General features: G+C 44.0%; 1 protein-coding gene across 2 annotated transcripts; it reads left to right on the top strand.

Annotated features, from left to right (window-relative positions):
* Window positions 1-540: 540 nt before the first annotated feature.
* LOC308571226 (sulfotransferase 1 family member D1-like) lies at window positions 541-17,654 on the top strand. 2 transcript variants are annotated; one of them, XM_081166781.1, is made up of 9 exons: window positions 541-717; window positions 2,453-2,608; window positions 4,565-4,713; window positions 8,203-8,328; window positions 9,676-9,773; window positions 12,464-12,590; window positions 14,924-15,021; window positions 15,684-15,864; window positions 17,144-17,654. In XM_081166781.1, the coding sequence occupies exons 2-9, from the start codon at window positions 2,535-2,537 to the stop codon at window positions 17,254-17,256; spliced, it is 966 nt and encodes a 321-aa protein (XP_081022907.1). In that variant the 5' UTR covers window positions 541-717; window positions 2,453-2,534; the 3' UTR covers window positions 17,257-17,654. The 2 variants fall into 2 exon arrangements, with proteins under 2 accessions (XP_081022907.1, XP_081022908.1); XM_081166782.1 differs by lacking the exon at window positions 2,453-2,608 and having other exon boundaries at window positions 545-717.
* The last annotated feature ends 858 nt before the right edge of the window (window positions 17,655-18,512 follow it).

The following is an 18,512-nucleotide window of genomic DNA, read 5'->3' as shown; positions in this document are numbered from 1 at the left end:
ACAGATTTAACCTGTGCCTCCATGGACAGCTGTGAGTCCAAAATGACTCCCAGGCTGTGCACCTGGTCCTTCAGGGGCACAGTTACCCCATTCAGGACCAAGGAGTCCTCCACACCCGCCTGCCTCCTGTCCCCCCAAAACAGTACTTCTGTCCTGTCAGGATTCAACCTCAATCTGTTAGCCGCCATCCATCCTCCAACCACCTCCAGACACTCCAATGGTCTCTAATGCTCCTGGACGATCACAGTCAGAAGGGCAGACTTATAAATATGAAATATTATATGGAGAAATGTCCTGCGGTTGTGCCCATGCAAGCATTTGCTTAGATTACTTCATGGATTAAAACTCCCTGTTCCTTTTATTCGATCTCAAGGCTTTTGTTATCAGTGTGATATGAGTTTGGACTATATCAAAGGAAACACCCCCCCATTAAAAAAACCCTCTATAGGCACCTTTACACTGCAGTCATAAAGCTTTTTATTTCCGTGTTTAAGCTAGCTTCTCCTGAGAACGTTGAAATCTACCGCTAGAGCAGTGCAACCTGTTTGAGAGAAAAGTCTGTGCAGTCTGACGCCTGGCTGAGAGCTGAAAGCAACAAATTCGCTCACAAAGGCTTCAAGGAGTTGGAATTGTGGCTTCAGATCAGCTACCAAACTCATACTGCACTTTGAGCGCACCATATATTCGTGCCATCTTACAGCACTAAACTAACTACAGGTAAGCAAGCTTCTTTTGTAATGAAATTACCGGCAGGTGCTAAAAGCTCCTTCAGTGCAGCCCTGCAGGGCTCTCTTGAAGGCCCACTCAGAAAGAGATTTCATTTAAGGGTAACGATATATGCTCATTTTCTGTGGAACAAGACTACAGGAGGTTTCGCCATCGAGGGGCCCTTTCTGTCCGGCTCTTTCTGGGGGTTGGAGGGTGGCTGCCACTAGGGAGAGGCTAGGCTTATGTGGCTGCAACTCAGCTGAAGGTGGCTTTAGAAACAGGTTCCATCAAGATATCGATGACAACACAAATTCATAGTAGCGGGCATGTTGTTTCCCAAACAACTGATTACTCACCAGTTTAGTCATGGAGACAGTGAGTTATTTTTGTCTGTATCACCGTATATATCTTACTCAAGATCATCTCCTTAAGGCTGATGGTGCAAGACTCTAGCACTGCAGAGTTTACTCTCTCCAGCCAGTGCCAGATTTACGTATAAGCTAAACAAGCTATAGCTTAGGGCCCCATTCTCTTGTGGGGCCCAAAAAAATTTAAGGGGAAAAAAACTTGGATGTACATTTCCAAAATATAAGATAAAAAACAAATAAAATAAAACCTCCATATAGCAACAGTGTTTTGTGTTGTGTAGGCTCCTATGATGGAAGCAATGGGCCCCGCTTGCTCCCTAAAATATCACTATCACTATTAATATACTTCTTCTTAATTGTATTTCACTATTAATATACTTCTTAGTAATTGTATTTCAGTTCAACAATTACTTCGATAAAATACATATTTTGTTATGTGCAAATGGCTTTAGATACCTATTAGCTCCATAAATTACCATATAGCATATATTCAACACACAAAAACAGTGACAATTTGTTGTTGACAAAGGACAGCTGGATATAAAGGGCCCTATTACCTTCAGTAACTTAGGGCCACATCAAACCTAAATCCAGCCCTGTCTCCACCCATAGTTTTTCATCTGTTGTCAGGGCAATGACAGCTTTCCTATCAATTTCCTATCAACTGAGCGCGGGTGGCACTGTGGTCTAAACCACAGAGCCTAGGGCTTGCCGATCGGAAGGTCAGCAGTTCGAATCCCCACAACGGAGTGAGCTCCCGTTGTTCGGTCCCTGCTCCTGCCCACTTAGCAGTTCAAAAGCATGTCAAGTGCAAGTAGATAAATAGGTACCGCTCTGGCAGGAAGGTAAACGGCATTTCTGTGCACTGCTCTGGTTTGCCAGAAGCGGCTTAGTCATGCTGGCCACATGACAAACACCGGCTCCCTCGGCCAATAAAGCGAGATGAGCGCCTTTGACTGGACTTAACCGTCCAGGGGTCCTTTACCTTTTGCCTTAAAGCAATTTATTCCCCCCCATGTTGTTTGCTAGGCATGCTGGGAATTGTAGCTCTGTGAGGGGTAACTTACAGCTCCCATGATTCTTTGCAAGAAATAATATGTTTTAAATGTACCGTGTGTACGCGGCGTAACTTGCTCCCCTTGAACAAGGGGATAAAACAGCATTGGATAACATTGTTATGCAAGAGATAATCCCCACAGGTTTGATCTCCACAGGAGCACAGCAGAGCTGTGGGAGAGAAGCAGTTCAGTTGTGTGCCTTTCTTTCCTCTGCCGAAAGGAAATTCTGGTCCTTGCCTGATTCCAGGCAATTCAGGTGTTACATTTTGTACCTCTGCGACACATAAATAATTTCTTTTGAAGTCTGCATTTGGGCAGGTTCCCCATGTATGGGGCTCATTTTCTTGCTCCACACAGGAGCTTCTCCACAGCACTGCTGCAATGGTTTCCATGATATGGCATGGGGACAAGTAGAAGCCAGCATCACCAACTTTGGAAAAAGGAAAGACAAATGGGTAGTGTAAATTCAGAACGGTTGGTGTCAATTTCTGTTCTTGTTATGTCCTGAAGTTCTCACCCTGGGCTAGCAGGGGGATACTGTAGATAGTTCAGGTCCACATATGCAAATAAGGGATCGAAAGTGACGTTCAGTGATTGGATAGTTACAGAAAGTTGTTACAGTTACGTTGTACTAGAGCTCTATATAAGCAGGCTGGCTGAACTCTTCAGTTCTGTTCTGTTCTGGCCTGTGAATAAACAAGAGCTGTTTGAAGAATCACTGTGTCGTCTGATACTTTCACCCACAATTTAACAGTTCTCATCTCTGGAAATAATCCAGCCATTCTCCTAGAACAGAGCTGAGGAAACTTTGGCTCCCCAGATGTTGCTGAACCACAGCTCTCTGGCCATTGGCCATGCTTGCTAAGACTGATGGCAGCTGGCATCCCATAACTTCTGGGGGGCCACTGGCCACCTGTTTCTTTTGCCTCTGCAAGTAGCAGTTGTGGGGGGATTTAAGAAGGGGTGGCAACACCTGGGGCAGAAATTAAAGTTATGCTTTCCCAGAGCTATATCCCCAATCCAAATAACCTCCTTGCTGTTATTGGCATTTCTAAACAAACAAGATATCAGAAGAGTCTATTCACAAATCTCCCATGTCTTATCAAGTCCGGCCCTCAAATGGGCAGAGGTTCAAGCAGCCCAGAAGCTTATTTTGTTTTTGTTTTTTATAACCCTGCAATTACAAAGCATTTATTATAAGTTTTAAGGCCACTTGACATGGGAGCGGTATTTAAAGAAGGCCTCTAACCAAGGAGTTTGGTTGGTTGTTGCTCTGGGGGTACCTTTGGTGGCAAATCCAGGGGTTTGCCTCCATATAATTTGTGAAATTCCCCTTGCCCAAATTCCATGGGCGGTTGTAAACATGGATTAATAAAACCTTGCCATAGCCGAGAGTCTCATTAATGTGCAGCTTCTAGAGTGTGCTAATCTCCAGGGTCCTCTCCTATCATTAAGTAAACAATGATGTCAGTGGAAACCAACACCTCCTGACATTATGAAGGGCACCTTAAGCCACCACAAAGTATGAGTCTGCCGGATTTCTGTGCACAAGATTATTCACAGCTGCTAGGGATTTCAACTCCATAATATTCTTTACATCACAATGGTTTCCTTTTCTTTTCTTTTCTTTTCTATTCGGTGGGACATATTCATTGCAGATAATCCTTCCGTGTAATGCCAACAAAGGATTTCATAACTAAGGTGTACCTTTGGCTGTGAAAAACCATAAAATCAATTGTTGTTGTTTAGTCGTTTCGTCATGTCCGACTCTTTAGTTGTGTCCGACTCTTCGTGACCCCCTGGACCAGAGCACGCCAGGCCCTCCTGTCTTCCACTGCCTCCCACAGTTTGGTCAGACTCATGTTTGTAGCTTCGAGAACACTGTCCAACCATCTCGTCCTCTGTCGTCGCCTTCTCCTTGTGCCCTCCATCTTTCCCAACACCAGGGTCTTTTCCAGGGAGTCTTCTCTTCTCATGAGGTGGCCAAAGTATTGGAGCCTCAGCTTCACGATCTGTCCTTCCAGTGAGCACTCAGGGCTGATTTCTTTAAGAATGGATACGTTTGATCTTCTTGCAGTCCATGGGACTCTCAAGAGTCTCCTCCAGCACCATAATTCAAAAGCATCAATTCTTTGGCGATCAGCCTTCTTTATGGTCCAGCTCTCATTGATAAAATCAATACTGTGCTCTAATTTCCACAATTCAAAACACATATGTAATTGGGAGACGAGTTACCGCTACGTTTCAAGCCCGTTTCTTTCACTGATAACAGAAGAAAATTGTCTATGTTGAACCACTGAAATGTTGCTGTGTTTTAGATAGCTTTGGAATATGCAATATGTCCATTACTGAAATCAATAAAAAACGAAGGCTTCATACACATGTAAGCTGTTGCTGTTCGCTACTTCTTCCTCTTCTTCCTTGCCAGAGGATGGAGTCGAAAGAAGGTATCTTCAGGCGGCAACTGGTAGATGTTCATGGTGTTGCCTTGTTCTGGAGCATCGCTGAGGCATGGAGCCAGGTGGAGAACTTCCAGGCCAAGCCAGATGATCTTCTGATTGCCACCTACCCCAAATCAGGTGCCTGTGCCTAAGGGCTTCCCTGGATTTTTATGTTTAATGCATAGAATGCACAACGGCTGCTTATCTGTTGCAGGGAATTGGGACATCTTCAGGAGTGGGATTCAGTCTAGTTACACACTGCAAAACGTCGCTTGAAAAATATGCACTTCTGCCAGAAATCCTGGCAGTGTTTGTGAGATTGCCACGTCAAATGAGAATATGTGACTGGCAGTTGTCAGACTGCTACATCTTCGCCCATGGTACTCATGATGACCATGCAAGGTCGCTTCCATGCCATGTTGAGCTGTCTTCTCCCATTGGATTCATCTCTAAGAATCCCTTGATGGATGGCAGCTCCTTCTTTTGTGCCAAAGTTATGTTAATTGTCAGGGGCTCCAGGGTTTGGAATAGCAGACCTTATGGCCTGAGGCTGGAACTGTTTGTGCTCATGCCAGAACTTTCTTCTGACATAAAGAAAAGAATGGCAACATCAGCTTTCTATCTGCTGCCTTAATAATAATTTATTATTTATACCCCGCCCATCTGGCTGAGTTTCCCCAGCCACTCTGGGCGGCTACCAACCGAGTGTTAAAAACAATACAGCATTAAATATTAAAAACTTCCCTAAACAGGGCTGCCTTCAGATGTCTTTTAAAAATAGGATAGCTGCTTATTTCCTTGACATCTGATGGGAGGGCATTCCACAGGGCGGGTGCCACTACCGAGAAGGCCCTCTGCCTGGTTCCCTGTAGCTTTGCTTCCTCGCAATGAGGGAACCGCCAGAAGGCCCTCGCCGCTGGACCTCAGTGTCCGGGCTGGATGATGGGGGTGGAGACGCTCCTTCAGGTATACAGGACTGAGGCCGTTTAGGGCTTTAAAGGTCAGCACCTGCAAAGCATAGTTGCAAACAAAAACAATGCCCACCTCCAGATTAAAAGTCCCTAGATTGTTTAATTGAACAAGGGCCTGGGAGAAGAGGAATGTTTTTGCCTGGTGCCTAAAGATATGCTAAAGCAAGCCTCCCTAGGGATAGAGCATTCCATAAACAGGGGGCCACCTCAGAAAAGGCCTGTACTCATCTTGCCACGCTCTCATGGAGGAGGCACATGAAAAAAGGCCGCAGGTGATGAATGTGGGAGCTGAGTCGGTTTGTAGCCTTTTTAGGCTTTTCCCTCGGGTGGGAAGAGCTTTGTGCCCGGGACAGGGAAATGGGAGTCAAAACAGACACTCAAGGAATAGTTTCAGAGAAAAAGCTTTATTTCTACCATCTGGGCTGGTAGAAGGAGCAAGCGTGATAACTCACAAGCTTAGCATGAGTTCACAGTCATTTGCACAGAGCATATATTCCCTCCAGTTCCCTCTCCTTTCTCCTCCTCAGGAACCCTGCCCCATGATGAGTTTCCTGAGCATGAACAGAAAGTTCCTGTCTTTGGGACTCTTGGCGCCCTTCCCAGGAAAGGTGGATGAGAAGCCAAGGGGGTTGAGGAGCCTTGCGGTTCAGCGTGTCTGAGATGTGTTACAACCGAATGAGATAAGAGTCAGTTCCTAGGCTTGCTTGGCAATGCTTGGCATTGACAGAACCTATTCATTAGCCTTTTTCTCGTACTGATTAAAGTAACATTTTGCCTATGCAACAGAAAGCAGAGAAGAGCAGAGAAAAGCTGTTTTGGATTTTTAGAAGAGAGAAAGGGAATTTTGGACAGTTTGAGGCCTAGGGTGACTTCGGGCCTAGGTGGGGCACCTGTCCTCACCTCCTTCAGGTTCATATGGGCGGAAGAGGTCCTTGAGGTATTGCGGCCGTGAGCCATTTTAAGGTTTTATAGGTCAAATCCAGCGTATTGAATTGAGCCTGGAAACTTACTGGCAGCCAGCGCAGTAGAAGCAAGATTGCTGCATTCTGCTGTAAAGGACTGAGTTTACTATCTGCAAATGGGCGTTTAATGCTCACAACTATATGCTCAAACTGTCTTGCCCTGGTGAGCAACCTGGCCACTGAATTCTGCACCAGAATTTGTTCCGTTATCAGAGGCAGCCCCACAACTTCAGAGAAACTTCACAGGAAGCTTCAAGCACATTTTCACAACTCTAAAGGATAGATTATGTTTGTTTTTAACGATAGCTAAGATTCACAGGAAGCTGAGTTCTGTATCCAGCTTGAATTAAAACCAGTTTTTCTGTATTCCTTTTCTGTGTTAATCAGCTGATTTTAAGGGACTCCCTTTAAAACTTGTGTGCAGTGTCAGCAATCTATACCCATTTTGCGTGTTCAGACCCAGAGACCTCCCCCCTAAATAAGCACACATTTGACTCCAATTTTAGTTTTGGTTCTTGGCAGAATTTAGGCCACAACTTTATTGATTACAGAAAGTGAGTGGTTGCATAGGCTCTGGTTCGACTAGCTCCCTGTACCCTTGCAGGTAGTATTGACCCAGAGCTCTATCATAGGTGAGCCAAGGGTGAATAATAATAATAATAATAATAATAATAATAATAATAATAATAATAATAATAATAATAATAATAATTTATTATTTATACCCCGCCCATCTGGCTGGGCTTCCCCAGCCACTCTGGGCAGCTTCCAAAAGAATATTAAAATGCTATAATACATCAAACAGTAAAAGCTTCCCGAAACAGGGCTGCCTTCAGATGTCTTCTAAAAGCCTGGTAGTTGTTGTTCTCTTTGACATCTGGTGGGAGGGCGTTCCACAGGGCGGGCGCCACTACCGAGAAGGCCCTCTGCCTGGTTCCCTGTAACTTGGCTTCTCGCAGTGAGGGAACCGCCAGAAGGCCCTCGGTGCTGGACCTCAGTGTCCGGGTAGAACGGTGGGGGTGGAGACGTACCTGAGGCAGGTGAAAAGCCTGGGAGCAGACTCTGTTCACTCCCCAGCTGCTCCCCTGGACTCAGGCACGGGCACAACCCCCTCTTTGGGGTTGACCAAACCAAGTTGAGTCCCTGGATTCCTTTAACGGAATACCCTTCACATAGGGATGGCGAGACTGTTCTCCCATCCCTATCACATGCCTATCCACAACCTTACAAGTTGTGATGATTTGCTACGCGGCAAGCGAAACCCAAATGGCACCAGCCAAACAGCCAAGTGGGGAAAATTCCTGCCGTGCCCCTGTCCCAACGACAGACGACACACGACGACATAGCAAGGTCAATCGCAAAATGCCCTAAAAGTAGGGAGAGGTGGGCGGGTGTTCCGATGCACGAGCCAATAGAGGAAGTTCTGGGTCATGTGCGTAGCTATATATAGGTCCCTTGGCCCATTTAGACGGCTCCCTATTGGCCAGATTAAACCCAGCAATGAGGGACCTACCAATCGGGTGTTGTGGTTGTCCAATATACCCACCCACAACCAGGAGGTCTGTCTCCAGGTCTCACCGCAACACGTACCCTCTTTTAGGGAGGACGCGCTTTACAAACCCAGCCGATACCTTATGCTAAAATTTACTCTGTGGGTAATTTTATCTAATTTGCACATGCATTTACATTTTCAGGCACAACCTGGGTCAGTGAGATTCTGGACATGATTTACAATGATGCAGATGTGGAAAAGTGTAAACGAGATGCCATTTTCAATCGTGTTCCTTTCATGGAGCTGATTATTCCTGACATTATTAATGGTAAAGCCTTTGCTGTATTACAAAGTACAAAGAAGGTGATGAATTCATCTTCCCTACGTGCCCGGTTTTCCCCACACTTTTGGTACTTGAAGCACAACTGTTTGCTTTCCGGTTAAAAAGTGGAAATGATGGAAACAAAAATTATTGATCAGCTCCAAAAGCAACGGGCAGATACAGTTTCAAACTTTCAAAAAGAGATAGTTGAGATTGATACGAAATTACTTTTAAAAATGTACAATCTCCTACTTTATGGGGAAATGTTAGATGAAATGGTAAAGTCAGCACAAATAAAGTGGGCTCAGGATTTAGGTCATGATATACAACTTGAAGATTGGAAAAAGGTGTGGAAGGTGAACCTAAAATTTACAGATTGCATCTTACTGAAAGAGAATTATATGAAAATGATGTATAGATGGTATATAACACCAGAGAAAGTGGTCAAAATGTATAAAAAGGGATCAAAAACTTGTTGGAAGTGTAAAGAAAAAGATGGTACATTTTATCATATGTGGTGGGAATGCAAAAAGATTAGAAATTATTGGGAAATGATATATAATGAATTGAAAAAAAAGTTTAAAAAGACTTTTGTTAAGAAACCAGAAGCATTCCTCCTAGGAATTTTAGACCAAGATGTAAAAAAAGAAAATTAGAAATTATGTAAGCAACAACAGCGGCAAGAATTACCATATATTAGCACAAACTTGGAAGACAGAAGAAATACCCACAAAAGAACAGTGGCAAGGGAAACTTATGGAATATGCACAACTGGCAAAACTAACAGAAAAACTACATGAAAAGGACAACAAAGACTTTAAAAGAGAATGGGAACCATTTACAACATCTATGAAGAGGCAACATAAAGAAATGGACTCATTGGCAGGGTTTGAGTAAACAATCACAACTGTATACAACAGAAAATAAGTCTATATGTATTGGGAAAACTTTGGGAAACAATACGCAGAGTGAATGATATGGAACTAAAGGAAAACGGGAGTATGAGGAAGTCCAGGGGAGGAGGGTGGAAATATGAAAAATTGTCAAAGATATATTGTTAGAAGAAGTATACATGGAAAAATCAATTAAAAATATTTTTTTTTTAAAAAGCAACAGGCAGGTATCCTTCTTGTAACAGGTGAGCTCTGTGCAGTTATTGGGATGTTAGAGCCTCTGTCATTGGTAAATAACCTGTTTTAGCTGGGCAAGTCTTCATGGGTAGACCCACAAATTCACTGACAAATTCCACCTGTGCAAGAATTCAGGGGCATCTCTAGATCAGGCCAGAAGAAATTATTTTTTCAAATGTTTTTGTCCCCTGCCCACTTTAATTGTTTTCTCTATGTTTTCAAGGTGTAGAACAACTTGCTGAGATACCTTCTCCGCGACTAGTTAAGACTCACCTCCCAGTGCCACTTGTCCCCGAGTCCTTTTGGGAAAATGGTTGCAAGGTAAAATAAATCTGCCTTTCATTAGGATGCACAACAGACGCTATTGCTTACTTTTGCCTGACTACGCATTCTGACTGAACCATCTCTGAATTTGCTTCAGCCTTGGATTTGATTCTATGAAGGATCAAGGAGTCCTGTATACCTGAAGGAGCGTCTCCACCCCCATTGTTCAGACTGGACACTGAGTTTCAGAGCCAAGGCTCCTGGTGGTTCCCTCACTATAACAACAACAACAACAACAACAACAACAACAACAACAACAACAACAACAACAACAACAACAACAATTTATTATTTATACCCCGCCCATCTGGCTGGGTCCCCCTAGCCACTCTGGGCGGCTTCCAACAAAACACTAAAATACAATAACCTATTAAACATTAAAAGCTTCCCTAAACAGGGCTGCCTTTCGATGTCTTCTAAAAGTTTGGTAGTTATTTTTCTCTTTGACATCTGGTGGGAGGGCGTTCCACAGGGCGGGTGCCACTACCGAGAAGGCCCTCTGCCTGGTTCCCTCTAACCTCACTTCTTACAGGGAGGGAACCGCCAGAAGGCCCTCGGCGCTGGACCTCAGTGTCCGGGCAGAACGATGGAGGTGGAGACGCTCCTTCAGGTATACTGGACCGAGGCTGTTTAGGGCTTTAAAGGTCAGCACCAACACTTTGAATTGTGCTCGGAAACGTACCGGGAGCCAGTGTAGGTATTTCAAGACCGGTGTTATGTGGTCTCGGCGGCCGCCCCCAGTCACCAGTCTAGCTGCCGCATTCTGGATTAGTTGTAGTTTCTGGGTCACCTTCAAAGCCCCACATAGAGCGCATTGCAGTAGATATTTGAAGGCAGCCCTGTTTCAGGAAGCTTTTCGTTATTGATGTTGTTCTTGCTGTGGTTGTTCCTGTATTTTTGTTGGAAGTCTGCCAGGGTGGCCTGGGCAACCTAGTCAGATGCGCAGGGTATAAGAAATACATTATTCGTCCCCTTTTGGCTCTTGACATATCTATCTCCCATCTCCTGACTTGCTTTTCCATGGAGTCCACTGGACTGCCATCTTTATACAATTCTCATAAGATATTGCACTTGAGGAACTGAAACAATTTTTCATTTGTGGAAAATTGCGCCATGGATGCGCAGGTTGCAGCTATAACAAAGGCGGCATTTTTTCAACTCCGCCAAGCTAAGCAGTTGGCTCCTTACCTCTCTCACCCTGACCTAGCCACTGTGATCCACGCGACGGTCACCTCCAGACTGGATTATTGTAACTCGCTCTACGTGGGGCTGCCCTTGAGACTGACCCAGAAACTCCAGCGGGTGCAGAATGCCGCAGCGAGACTCCTTACGGGGTCTTCGCTGCGGGATCACATTCACCCGGTGCTATACCAGCTGCACTGGCTCCCAGTGGAGTACAGGATCAGGTTTAAGGTTCTGGTTTTAACCTTCAAAGCCCTATATGGCCTAGGACCCTCGTACCTACGGGACCGCCTCTCCTGGTATGTCCCACGGAGGACCTTACGGTCTTCAAACAAAAACATCTTGGAGGTCCCAGGCCACAGAGAGGTTAGGCTGGCCTCAACCAGAGCCAAGGCTTTTTCGGCTGTGGCTCCAGTCTGGTGGAATGCTCTGTCACAAGAGACTAGGGCCCTGCGGGACTTGACGTCTTTCCGCAGGGCCTGCAAGACAGAGCTGTTCCACCAGGCCTTTGGTCAGGGCGCAGCCTGACTCCCTCCTTTGGCAATCTTTACAAAACTTTAGTTTATGGTTGCCATCAATTTTGATTTTAATTAATTTTTATAATGTTTTTATAATGTTGCACTATTTTGGTGTTGTTAGCCGCCCTGAGCCTGGCTTTGGCTGGGGAGGGCGGGATATAAATAAATTTGTTGTTGTTGTTGTTGTTGTTGTTGTTGTTGTTGTTGTTGTTGTTGTTGTTATTATTATTATTATTATTATTATTATTATTATTATTATTATTATTAGAAACAAAAATAGCCATACTTCTTGTGAGATTCCAATATTCATATCTTTATTCCATTTTATTATGTATTTGTGTACTGTTGTCTCATTATGTACATTGTTGACATCTAATAATATTTCATATCCATTCTTTCCACTCCAAAGCTGTTGACTTTTGCTAAACCTACTCAGGAAAGGTTGAATTTGCATGTACTGGAACATGAATGGGTAGTGGGTTCAAGGTCTAATTTATTCTTCATTTGGTCTAATGATTGTATATCCTTCCAGTCTTGGAATGTCTCCAACTTATCAACCTTCCCAAATTACCTAGTGGACCTTTCAGATGGGATCTTTCATCATGTATCAAAGAAGCATATGGCTGTTTGTATTGGTCCCATATTTACCTCACAGATCTGTCAACTTTGATAGTCAGGGCACTTCACGCAGGTATGGAGGGAGCATTCTTGCCTGCCAATACAGACAGTGTGCACCAGTGGTGAAAGAGATAGGGAATGTTTTTGAAATTTGGGTAAAATGTCATTTCATAAAATGCAGCCTTACCTTTTTATAAGTTAGTAAGTTCATTATGAATTTATTTAAGAATGAGGAATGGGGTGTACAGATCATAGAACTTATTTTTAAAATTTCAGACTTTCAAGAAAAGGATCAGTTTTTCAAACGTACGTTTTGCAAATTTGGACAAAACTGCGCTTAACAGAAACACTCAATGTTCATTCCCACAGATGATCTATGTGGCCAGGAATGCCAAGGATGTAGCTGTCTCTTATTACCACTTCTACAAGATGGCAAAGATGCACCCAGAACCTGGAACCTGGGATGAGTTTCTCGGGAAATTTGTGGCGGGGGAAGGTAGAACTTGGAAAAGAACATTTCATTTCTGAGCACAACCTGTGGACCTTCTCCTGGTCCTTAGTTAGGCAAAAGTTTTGTTCCTCTTAAACAGTCATGGTGCCCCCCAAAGAATCCTGGGATTTGTAGTCTGGTAAGTTGTTGTTGGGAGGGACGCAGGTGGCGCTGTGGGTTAAACCACAGAGCCTAGGACTTGCTGATCAGAAGGTCGGCGGTTCGAATCCCCGTGACGGGGTGAGCTCCCGTTGCTCGGTCCCTGCTCCTACCAACCTAGCAATTCAAAAGCACGTCAAAGTGCAAGTAGATAAATAGGTACTGCTCTGGCGGGAGGGTAAATGGCGTTTCCATGCGCTGCTCTGGTTCACCAGAAGCGGCTTAGTCATGCTGGCCACATGACCCGGAAGCTGTACGCCGGCTCCCTCGGCCAATAAAGCGAGATGAGCGCTGCGTTGGTCACGACTGGACCTAATGGTCAGGGGTCCCTTTACCTTTACTTAAGTTGTTGTTGAGGGCCAAATGGCAGGCTCCTGTGTTAAGGGCAGGTCTGTTCCCATCGGGTGTAAGACAGGGGTGGAGGTATAGTGATTTAGGTTGAAAATCAGGAAGGTGGTGGCAGACTTTGGGCTCTCAGAGTTAAGCCACACTCTGCGCGATGCTCAAATTGGGTACCTCCCCACTTCATTCCATAACATTGTTGTGGTGCCCCCTTCAGCGCAGTGCCCAGTCGCGCTACCCAAAAACCACCTCTGAGGATGGGGTTAGTATCTCCTTGCCTACGGACACATTTTCACTGTAAATTTCCTTCCTTTCACTTATGGGAGAGATGCACATTTTAAAAGGAAGTGTGTGCTTTGGTCCCCAAAAAATCTCTGTTAGGGTCTAATAGGGTTCCCCTCCCCCTCCAACCAGGGAATAAAAATATCAAAGGCCCCCATAGAGGAGGGGGAGACTGTTGAACTCCTTAAAGCCTGAAGGATAGAGTTGCCCTTAATGTTTGTGGTAAGCAGGACACAAAACAATAATGGCCTTTCAACACAACTGCTGCTCAAAAGCAGGCAACGGAAGTCCAAAGATGAACTGCATATAACTAGGAATATGACTTTGCACATATTTGCCATTCAAAATACAGTGGTACCTCGGTTTTCGAACAGCATAGTTCACAAACAGCTTGGAACCTGAACACTGCAAAACCGGAAGTAGGTGTTCCGGTTTTCGAACTTTCTTTCAGAAGCCAAATGTGCTCAGTTTTGATTCCCCCTCTGTTTTCTGTTGCGCTGCTAATTTGTGTCGTTCCCCCCATTGTAACTCAGCCTTCCGTTTCCGATTGCAGTGTTCTGAGGTGATATTTGAAGCTTATATTTGGTGCTTTTGTTTTTGCTATTTATTTTGCATTTTTTGTTTTGAGGCTTTTTCAATTAATTTGTTTTTGTGACTGTGTGGATCCCAGTTCAGCTACTGATTGATTGATTGATTGATTGATTGTGTGACTGAGGAAATGGATAAAAGCTCCCCATCCAAACAATGATTATCATCAGTGCAGGTAAGGAGAAAATAATTTTTTCACAATCTACAATACTGTTTTATTTATTTTATAGTACAGTACATTGATTATTGCTTTCATTTTATGGATCGATGGTCTCGTTAGATAATAAAATTCATGTTAAATTGCTGTTTTTGGGGTTGTTTTTAAAAGTCTGGAACGGGTTAATCCGTTTTGCATTACTTTCTATGGGAAAGCGCTCCTTGGTTTTGGAACGCTTTGGTTTTGGAGCAGACTTCCGGAACTGATTAAGTTTGAGAACCAAGGTCCCACTGTATAGTACACTCGGGGTTTAGCAAATGTGATATATCTGCAATAGAAAGGTAGCTTCTGTGGTATGTGCAAAGCTGGAAGAATTAAGAAAGAAAACAAATATTGTGTAGAATGCATCTCATGTAGCCAGAGCCCATGCAGAAGCAAGGTCCACGTGTTCAATCGGACTTACAGTGGTACCTCAGGTTAAGTACTTAATTCGTTCCGGTGGTCCGTACTTAACCTGAAACTGTTCTTAACCTGAAGCACCACTTTAGCTAATGGGGCCTCCTGCTGCTGCCGCGCCGCTGGAGCACGATTTCTGTTCTCATCCTGAAGCAAAGTTCTTAACCTGGAGCACGATTTCTGGGTTAGCGGAGTCTGTAACCTGAAGCGTATGTAACCTGAGGTACCACTGTACTTCTTAGTAGCCTTTGACCATTGATGCTTTTTCATATTGATATTCCGTCTGTATTCTTTTAATTTTTTTGTAATCTGAGTTTTAAAAGAATTATTTGCCCATCTCTCTCTCCCTTTGTAGTGGCATTTGGATCCTGGTATGACCATGTAAAAGGATGGTGGGAGAAGAGGAAGACCCACCCTAATATTCTGTATCTCTTCTATGAAGACATGAAGGAGGTGTGTGAAACCTCTGATGCTAAAGGCATGATGGTCCCAGACAGCCTGTTTACTGAGCATTCCTGATGATTTCTTTTTAGGGAGAGCAGACAACACGTTTGGCTATTTAATGAGCATTTATTCTTATTTGCTTCCTAGGAATTGAGATGGTCTTTCATCAAAACAAGTCTTATCCCACACTCCCTAGTGCCTTTCCCAGTCATTTTTGCTCATTACCAAAAGTCTGATCTTTTGGGTTTGTCACGTAAGAACTCCCAATCAGATAATAATGTCAAAACCTGAATTTGCTGACAGAGCCTAGGACTTGCTGATCAGAAGGTCAGGGGTTCAAATCCCTGTGACGGGGTGAGCTCCCATTGCTCGGTCCCTGCTCCTGCCAACCTAGCAGTTCAAAAGCACATCAAAGTGGAAGTAGATAAATAGGTACCACTCCGGCGAGAAGGTAAACGGCGTTTCCGTGCGCTGCTCTGGTTGGCCAGAAGCGGCTCAGTCATGCTGGCCACATGACCCGGAAGCTGTACGCCGGCTCCCTCGGCCAATAAAGCGAGATGAGTGCCACAACCCCAGAGTCGGCCACGACTGGACTTAATAGTCAGGGGAATGAATCCCACCCCAAAAGACTGACAATCAGGAAGCATCCGCTGTCTCTCTTTTTTTTGCAGGACCCCAAGCGTGAAGTAGAGAAGGTGATTCGGTTTCTGGGAAAGGAGGTGTCGGAGGAAGTGGTGAATAAAATTCTTCATCATACGTCGTTTAAGGAGATGCAGAAGAACGCCACTTCAAACTATACCATGATGCCAGGTGACCAAATGGACCACAGTGTGTCTCCTTTCATGAGAAAAGGTCAGTCTCCTTTATATGCAATATGACCTCGCAACATTCAGCTTCCCACAAATCGTTAATTGGGAGCAGAGTTTTTTTAAAAAAACAACAACAACAGAACAATAGTTTTAAAAATTGGCAATTTAAGATCCTTACACGTTTTAGATTATTTTAATATTATGCCGAGTTTCTTCACGGCACATTTTCAAGTTCTCAATAGATATGAAAGTTAGAATTCTTGTTCATAAGATCTGTAAATACTTACATTTAAAAATGTAATAGTCTTCCGTGCGTATATATCACGTGTAATTTTTTTTAAAAAAAATTAATTAATTTTTGCAATTAAACATTATCATCACACACACAAAAATAGAAAATAAAACATTTTCACACAATATTAATTCCACATTTTGGGATCCCTCAGATCCCCCCATTACCTCCCCGGGTTCTTTTTTCCCTTATCTTTAATTATACCCAAATTTAAACATTCTCCTTAATGTTGCAAGTATTTTTAAAAACCTGCTAGAGTATTAACTTCCTTACAATGCTTTTGTGCATATGCAATAAACATTTTCCATTCTTTTTTTATATTTGTTGTCTTCTTGATTTCTAAGTCTTCCAGTTAATTTAGCCATTTCGGCATATTCCATTAATTTGAGTTGCCAATCTTCTTTAGTGGGAGCTCGCTTTCTTTCTTTCTTTCTTTCTTTCTTTCTTTCTTTCTTTCTTTCTTTCTTTCTTTCTTTCTTTCTTTCTTTCTTTCTTTCTTCCTTCCTTCCTTCCTTCCTTCCTTCCTTCCTTCCTTCCTTCCTTCCTTCCTTCCTTCCTTCCTTTCCTCCTCCTCCTCCTCCTCCTCCTCCTCCTCCTCCTCCTCCTCCATCTTCTTCTTCTTCTTGCCCCATGAAAGGGCTGTCTGTTGTTCCCCAATGCCAGTTTATATTCCCTGATGTGAGTGAAATCTTTAAGTATTGCTTTGCTCCCAATTCCTTCCCCCTTCCCCCCTTGAAAAAAAATAGTGAAATAACTGTGGCTCTTTAATGTTAGCTATTATTAGGTACTTCTACTGAAGAAAAGCAAATTGTCTCAAGCGCTGGGAAACGGAATTGTTTGACCCACCCTGCCAGCAAATGGTTTGTGCCCATGCTATCTGGGTCAAAACCTATGCAACACTTTGATTTCTATGGTCTGAAATGTTCCTAGCTCTGGGCTAGAATGATTACAGCGCTGATGGTTATCTGCAGAACAGAACATAGGCCTTATGATGGTCACCTAGTGATTTTTTTTGTTTCCTTCTCCACAGGGATTGCAGGTGACTGGAAGAACCAATTCACCGTAGCTCAGAATGAGAGATTTGATGAGGATTATGCGGAGAAAATGAAGGGATCTACCTTGCTTTTTCGAACGGAGATCTAAGGGACAAACATTTTTCTCTACAGCGGGGTGAAAGCCGCTGGCTTCTCCTCTCTCAGCGCTGCTCCCACAATGATTAATTTGAGATTTGTTGTGCTTTATCACTACCCAGATTGTTACGGAAAAATCTAGGTGTGAGGCTGCTCAGTCACCCAGCTCGTCGGGCAGAGCCCGCGGGTCCCTGCAGAATAAAGGAAGGAGTCCAGCCACCAACCGGAGCAAATAGCTGTAGATCAGTTTATTGCGCAACAGGTTCAAAGAGTAATTTTGAACCCTGAGGATGGGGTGACAAAGACTTTTAAAACTTTCCCTCCATATCCCAGAATACAGTTCATACAGCATCATTGCAACATCACTGCTACATCACTGACATGTCACAAAAGGGGAGGGGTTAACCTTGGCAACCACCCAAAAGTACAATAGAACTTCCTTTGCATGTCTGGAGCCTGAGGCAAGTCAGGTGATGAGATTTGGCTTCCCTTGGCTAACAATGAGCCCAGCAATTGTCACCTCTAGGAACTTCCTGGAGTCCCTTTTCAAGGGGAAAATAGCTTTGGAATGGAGGAAACTGGCAAAGGAGTTGATTTTATATTATTTTTAAAGCTAGGTAACTTCCCTGAGCTGTCAAGTTGAAAGGATACATTCAGGCATAATATTTGTAACATTTAACTTTAAAGATGTGCCCCCCCCCCCCGGTAACACAGATAATGGCCCAGAAGAAGTCGTTGCATCTCAGCAGCTTAGCTGTCCTGAGGAGCCAATAGGTTTGCCTCATAGAACCATTCCTTCAGGCTAAGTTCCTCAACAACCCGTCAATAAAAAGAGCCACGAAGAATCCCGCAGCTTGCGTCTCGTCTCTCGGATGGCTCCTTCCTCAGAGCTAACCATTTGCCTAACCTTTGCAAAGTCCCTGCCTCTGTCCTTTCTGATCTACGCTTGCTCCCCTGGACTTTGGCTCTCCGCCTGACCCGACTACAGCTCTGCCTCTGGGACTTCTGACTTTTATGCAACTGCTTCAGAGAGAGTCCCGAAGGAGTGGCCTTTATCTTGTTCTCACTTCCCATGCTTAGTTGACTTTTGTTTCCAATAAAGTCCTCCCTCTTTCAGACCAGGTGCTTCTGTAATTACCACACAAAGTATATTTGCTAATCTGTTTGGCACATCACACTTGGCCAGCTATAACATTTCCTTAGCTCTGGTGGCCTGAGGCATTGTTCCGGCATCTCAAGCAAGCAGACAGAATGGCTCCTTGCCTGAAG

This window comes from Podarcis bocagei (genome assembly GCF_964188305.1).
Source record: "Podarcis bocagei genome assembly, chromosome: 13".
Taxonomy (NCBI): Eukaryota; Metazoa; Chordata; class Lepidosauria; order Squamata; family Lacertidae; genus Podarcis; species Podarcis bocagei.
This window is presented reverse-complemented; position numbering and strand designations above follow the sequence as displayed.